This window comes from Podarcis erhardii (assembly GCF_964252035.2).
Source record: "Podarcis erhardii genome assembly, chromosome: 5".
In the NCBI taxonomy this organism is placed as follows: Eukaryota; Metazoa; Chordata; class Lepidosauria; order Squamata; family Lacertidae; genus Podarcis; species Podarcis erhardii.
Genome location: NC_138509.1, coordinates 72,465,469 through 72,472,676, shown reverse-complemented (window position 1 = coordinate 72,472,676; position 7,208 = coordinate 72,465,469). Strand labels below are relative to the sequence as shown.

At 40.4% G+C, this 7,208-nt stretch overlaps 1 protein-coding gene across 1 annotated transcript in view; it reads right to left on the bottom strand.

Moving 5' to 3' along the window:
* Positions 1-3,431: 3,431 nt before the first annotated feature.
* Positions 3,432-7,208, bottom strand: part of COL4A3 (collagen type IV alpha 3 chain) — an 81,972-nt gene continuing 78,195 nt past the window's right edge. The window contains exon 52 of the mRNA XM_081861488.1: positions 3,432-6,721. Coding sequence (XP_081717614.1) covers positions 6,637-6,721 — 85 coding nt within the window. The 3' untranslated portion in view covers positions 3,432-6,636. The remainder of the gene's footprint in view (positions 6,722-7,208) is intronic.

Genomic DNA, 7,208 nt, shown 5'->3' with positions numbered 1-7,208 from the left:
CAGCGTTGCCGTAACCGGCGGGGGGGGGGGGAGAATGAGCCGTGACACCTCACGTGACGGGAAAAGGGGTGGGGAGGGAAAAAAAGGTAGCCGGCAGGGGCTGAAGGTGCAGCGGCCATCTTTACTGTGGTCACAATGCTGCTTCCGAGGAAGCAAGTACCGTACTGTGGATTCATTTCCCTGCTGCTCCTGGCGATGCAGCGTGGTTTAGGTGATGAGACCCATGTGCTGTAAGAGAGCTCAGGCCCTTATATAAGTGTGGGGGATTTGGCTCATACGTGATGCTCAGCTTCAGTTTGCTGCGGAATTTGCAGATAGGTTTTTTTGATACACTGGCGGCTGCGAAGACCTAGATATTCAGGTACAGATAGGTAGCCGTGTTGGTCTGCCATAGTCAAAACAAAACAAATTCCTTCCAGTAGCACCTTAAAGACCAACTAAGTCAGTTCTTGGTATGAGCTTTCGTGTGCATGCACACTTCTTCAGATACACTGTGTATCTGAAGAAGTGTGCATGCACACGAAAGCTCATACCAAGAACTGACTTAGTTGGTCTTTAAGGTGCTACTGGAAGGAATTTGTTTTGTTTTGACTAGATATTCAGGGTTAAGAGCGGGGAAGGGAGCTTAATATCCTGCTAAGGTTTTGTTGTTTTGTAGATCCGCCCCACTTGCTTTCAAAGTAATATATCTTGTGCCCTCAAGCTTTCCCAACACCAGGGTCTTTTCCAGCGAGTCTTCTCTTCTCATGAGTTGGCCAAAGTATTAGAGCCTCAGCTTCAGGATCTGTCCTTCCAGTGAGCACTCAGGGCTGATTTCCTTCAGAATGGATAGGTTTGATCTTCTTGCAGTCCCTGGGACTCTCAATAATTTCCTCCAGCACCATAATTCAAAAGCATCAATTCTTCGCCGATCAGCCTTCTTTATGGTCCGGCTCTCACTTCCATATACATCACTACTGGGAAAACTGTAGGTTTAACTATACGGACCTTTGTTGGCAAGGTGATGTCTCTGCTTTTTAAGATGCTGTCTAGGTTTGTCATTGCTTTTCTCCCAAGAAGCAGTATATGTATATGTATATACATGCGTTGCACGTTTGCGTGCTCAGGGCGCTTCACGCACATTACAATCCTACGATAAAAGGTATATCAATTTCTATTATTTTCCGATATTGGAGTTAGGGCTGTGAGATTCACATCAGTGCTTTCAATCCAGTACACCCATACTTGGGAGGAAGCTCCACTGACCACTGCGAGACCAGGATGCTGGACTAGATGAGCCACTGCACTAGCCTGATCTTATAAACTTAGTGGGACTTACTTCTGAGTAGACTAGCCTAGGATGGTGCTTTTAACCATTATGCTCAGTGAGTGGGATTTCTTGCCTTGCTCTATAGTTCCACCCAACCCCCAGAAGTATGATCTCAGGAGATATTTCCTTTTAACTTCCACAAGCATAGGCACACTTCAACTAACTGTAAAATGAATTGCAGTCTTGTGTCTACTCCCACTGAATTTAATGGGGCTTAGTTACATGTACGCTTGCATTGTGGTTACTGAATTACAGTATATGTATTCCTTTTGGAAATTTATCTGCTTGTGTATTCATAGGTTCTTTTTCAAAACATAATTCTCATGGATTATGTTATTCTCTTCCCTCTTACTTTCCTGTCAATCATTCATTTTGCTTCCACACAGAATACTGTAAGTAAAAAATAAGAGGGGGCATCTCATTGTCTTTAGAGATTTTCTTGTACCCAGGTCTTGTTCTGAGTGAGGCACTTATAATCAAACCCTTAAAAAGAAAAGGCTGGCACCTGCAATTTCCAACGCCACCAGTACAGCCCATTTTGCAGGCAAAGAGGTTTATGACTGCTGCAGTGCTGTCCATTATTATTAGTACAGGTTAGGTGAGGCAGAGGCTGGTTTGGATTTCCAGCCAAAAGTTTTCCAAATAAACTACTCAGATTGCAAAAAAAATGTCATGTTCTTTATATTGCCCCCTGCCAGCCCAAATCCAGCACTCAAATGTACACAAAAATGTTGTGCTCTATTAACTTGCATGCAGCCAACCTGCACTTTTAAATGTTTACAAGTACCACAAAATCAAAATTGTCCAAGGCTGCAGCCCTATGTACACTTGCTAGAGAGTAAGCACCCTTTAACTTAGTGAGACTGCTGAGTAACATGCATAAGACTAGGCTGGTAGTTAAAAAACTTAAGGGATAGCCAAACCATAACCATTGGTAATCTGTAAAGAACTCCCTCCTTTGACAATTCCACTGATGCCGCTGAGTTGGGCTACAATTCTTACCATACGTGAATCCCATAGGATTTACTTCTGAGTTGTTAGGCACTGTTTGTTAACTAGCTGATGAATCAGTGTGTTTCAGATATGTTGCATACACCAGATAGTGAGAGTCAAGTACATTAGCCAAAGCTGTTTAAAAGAACCTGTTAGTCTTTCCCTGTGATTGAGCTTCCTAAAGTTCTTTTATCAACATAGAGCAGCTATTACAGGTGCTTCCAGTGATCTAAGATGCTAACTTTCCATAGCTGCCATGTGATGCAAAACTCCATATAAAAACATGCATTGAACACACAAAGGTTCTTTATTGGATACTAGCAGCCTTATACCTGATGCTGCTCAGGAATTCCAAGAAACAAAAAAATTGATGCAGTTTTGAAGTCAGTCATTAAAATCAGTGCAGCTTGGAAAGGGTTAAGGGTTAATATTGATTCAAAATGGTGCCCAATTATATCTAAACATAAACAAAATCCTGATTCTGGATCTCAGGAATCATAATGCAAAATTTGGTTATGGTAACTGAAGAGGTGTCCAAATGCATATCAAACAGACAACCCCCTTTCCAAAATAAACAGTAGGTGCTGTACATTTTTTTATTTATGGGAAGGATGGGAAACCTATAAACATGCAATGGTCTACTTGTTTTAGGGTTGCTTATTAGCCTGCCCTGGGATCAACTTTGGAGGTTTTCTGTAGGTGTTCAACAAATGAGATACAGCAGATGGGAATTGAGGAAAGAGCCCTCTCAGTGATTGTGCCTCATCTGTGAAATGGGAGCATCCAGGGAGGTTTCTTTTGACATCAAGCACAGGCTTCCTATGTTATCCCCCATCCCCCCAATCCTTTAAGAACTTTAAACTCTTAGCAAATTAGTTTGTATGCTGTTTTTAATTTGTATCTGCTATGTTCTCATCTTTTATTGCATATAAGCTTTCCTTCTAAATTTTAGTTGTAGTGTGGCATAAACATGTATTCAGCCAATAGTTAACATTCAGCTAGATATCTGGGGCCTAGGAATTTATGTCCTTTTCCCATGCATCTAATAAAAAGTCACTTTAAAAGAAGTTTGTGTTTGATTGATTTGTGCTATTGATAAGAGGCCAGAAAGAAGAATATAATTCAAAAATCTGTCCCACAAGACATTTTATTTACTACCAGAACATTTGCATTGACACATCTGATTGCTTGCAGTTACAGAGCATATGAAGTGTTCTTGCTCTACCATATAATGTAATTATCTGTGATGCTGTAATGATTCTGGGGTTGTCTTAAGCACTTAATTTTCAGCACAGCAAGCTTTGGCATCAGAATGATTTTGCAGCATTGTTATCACTAAAAGTCCACCATTAAAAGACAGACGCCAGAGTAATTAAAATATAAATTAAATAAAAATGTTTACTTGCAAAAATACCCATTAGTAATGAGAGGGAAATGGCGCACTTGTAGATCTCTAAATCCTTTATTTAGAATTATACATTTACACAAGTATGTAGATTAATGAGATAAGATTATTATTGTTAAATATTGCAGTGCTGATACTTGTGCAAAAGCACTGAGCAACCTTAATGTTAACGTTAATATTTTCCATAATTTTTTCAAGTGCAATGTTATAAATACAAAACATTCAGAACTACACTTTTATACAAAAAACGTACATAAATTATAATAATATATAAAGACCCTGATCCAATTCTAGCTGTGCTTTGTTGCACACTAACGCAACTAGTGGCCTAAGCTGGGATTGCCTGTGCAGCCCCCATCATCAAGTTCAACAGGAATTGGATGTACCGTACCTTGTCATGAGTTTTTAGATCCAGATGGACATCTGCATTAGCTGTGCATGGAAGTCTCCTTTGCTGGATCAGAATGATGTACCTAAATTTGCACTCCTATACTCACTTTACCTGGGAACAAATCCCACTGAAGTCAATGAGGCTTTCATCTGAATAGACACATATAAGATTGCTCTGAAAGCTCATTGAACTTCTGACTTACTTCTGAGTAAATGCATAGGGTTGCAGAGTCGGTTTACTTAAACCACAGGTTCTATATAAACCTTTCCCCAGACAGTACCACTTGAATTTGCTGAAAAGCTATTACCTTTAGCTGCTTGGGTTTCACTGGATGGACTCTGATTAAATTTGGCTGATGTTTTCAACCACCATTTATGTCCACAAAAGTTATTATTAATAGATTTATTGTCCACCCTTCACCATAAGGCCCCACGGTGGGTCACAACAATGTAAAATACAAACAATAAAACAGTTTAGAACAAATTAAATGTGCAGATACTACCTGATACCTTATAATAGAGACAAAAAGGAGAGGTTTTGCATTTATTGCAGTGGCTAAAGTACCATACAAAATATTCTTATGGGAGATCCCATTTAAATTTGGTGCACATTTTTGACATCATACTCCAGCCTCATTCTGAATAAGCCTATTCAGCCTCAAAATAAAAATAAAAATTACAAGCACAGTTTCAACACATAGTACAATACTGTATACTAATCATTTGTGCTACATATACGGGCTGAATGAAAAACCAGTTTTCTTCCATTTCAGTTTCTGGTTGATGATTCTTGTTAAGGGTTATCAGGAGAGTGACCATTTATAGTTTGTCAGTTCTGCATCAGTAGCCTCAGCTGGAGCCGTATTAGGTTAGTCATACCTTAGTCCCAAAGGGATTTAAGGTACTCATGCTTCCCTTGTCCCTTTTATTTCAATGGGATTAAAGCATAGCTAGCTTAATCTGGAACCAATCCAAAGGCAGCATAAATCACGTAAGATTTGCATTTTTTAGGACTTATTTAGTAAGGCTGGCCAAAATACTAACTGAAGTTAGTAGGATCCAATAAATATGCAAATGTATCACGGATGTATTTAGAGGGCAACTAACCTACAAGTTCATCTTGTAAATTTCTATTGCACTGCTATGAATATGTTAAAATTCTCTTTCTTTGCCATAGGAAGGGTGATTGGAGAATTATAATTCATTTGATGAACTTTCAAAAGTTTCATGCAGCCCCCTCCCACTTAATTGCTTGTTGCGCCAGAGTTTCAACTTAAATAATATCTGCTTTGGCAACACTTATGTAAACCAACACTACCCTGATTGCTCCATTTTGCAGGTAGAAAAGCACAAGAAAGGCAGCTTGAGCTGTCTTTTTCTAGATTAAAAAGACCGGCGATGCTCTAGTTCAGATTTATACGGACCCAGGAGTTGGCAGAGTTCAGAAGGTGACAACCTTTTAGTTCTGCCAACACAAACAATTTACTCCAAGAAAGTGCTTTGCATTTTACTAGAAACAAAAGCTAAAATATTGCACTATTTCATATTCCATTATAGTACAGCATTGGTATCTTCAAGTTTACTGTGCAAATACAGTTTGGCTTTAGTTAAGGCACCTGTGAAACTGTAGAGAAAAAGAACACACGCCACCTAGTGTTGGAAACAGAAAGTGGAGGGAAGGCATAGCATCTGATCCCAGCATATCGCATTCATGTGCATTTTGGATAGTTGCACTCTGTGAGTGGAATTCAGCGTCATACTAAGGCAATTGTTCTGTAAGCACAAATATTTCTGCCTGCTAAGTGGAATGATCTTCCCTCCTCCCCTGCAACCCATTCCGGGGGTTCTCCTGACCTGAGCAGATGCTTGCACAGGAAGATCCATAAAATTGTAGAGCTGGAAGAGACCCTGAGGATCATCTAGTCGAACCCCCTGCAATGCAGGAATATGCAGCTGTCCCATACAGGGATTGAACCTGCAACCTTGGCGTTATCAGCACCACACTCTAACCAACTGAGCTATCCAGGGAAGAAGAGAGTGGGGAAGTCCTATTGCCCTAGCAGGACTTGTCGCACTGGCTCCCACCAGCACAACAACTCAGTTGAGTCTGGCCTTGTGTCATACTGTAACTGCTGGAATAAACTAACACAGAGAAGGATGCCTGGGTCACTTGTGCTTTATTATCAGCTAGCTACCTTCAGTAAGAATGCTGCTGTATGCCGGTTCACCCTGGAGGGCAGGGTCACACATCTGGTCAGGCAGGGGGCTACTTTTCTCTTTGTAAAGGGTAGAGGAGATTGAAAAGATCCCAACAGTTACACTGAAGCAGCAGGGAGTGCAACTATATCTGACATACAAATGAGCGGCATGCTTGGTCCAGAAGTTACCTTTCCCCTTCACTTTGCTTCCACTACTTTGTGGAGTGCGTTCTCATCTCTGCAGCTTTTAAAACACCATATTACAAGTTCACAAAACCTTTTTGGTTTATTTTAGTTTGGCGTCACAAAACTGGAGCTTCGTTCTCTAAGGACAGTTCTGTTTAGCTGGGTCTCCTCATGCAGACTTGGCAGCGACTTATGATTTTTTCCATTTCTCCAGCTTTCAGAGTCTGCGACAATGGTTTCCTTAAAAAGAAAAAGAAAAAACCATGCACATTCTATAGGGAAGGAAACTCTCCGTGTAAAATAAAAACAAAATAGGCTGGTAAACACAGTGATTCCACAAAAGTATGAGTCATTGGCTGCATTCCTACATAACACTAAACTGTGGTTTAGTGCTACGTGCAAAAGCTAAAACAAACCTGAGCAAATCCCTTGGTTTATGTACTCTGCTGCCGCTTCTCCTTCCGCATTTGGTCCCACTTTCAGAAAATCCCAGTTTGCTATGCCATATTAACCAGAGAAGAGGTTTAAAACAAAGGTTGGTTAATAATTCATGCTTTGAAGTTTTCTTAGTTTGAAATTGAATACTTTGTTTTAAACTACAACAGCCTGGTTTTATGTCAGGAGTGCTCTGATGGTTTTCCTGCTTGGCAGGGGGTTGGACTCGATGGCCCTTGTGGTCTCTTCCAACTCTATGATTCTATGGTTCACACATCATGCTATGGCACTG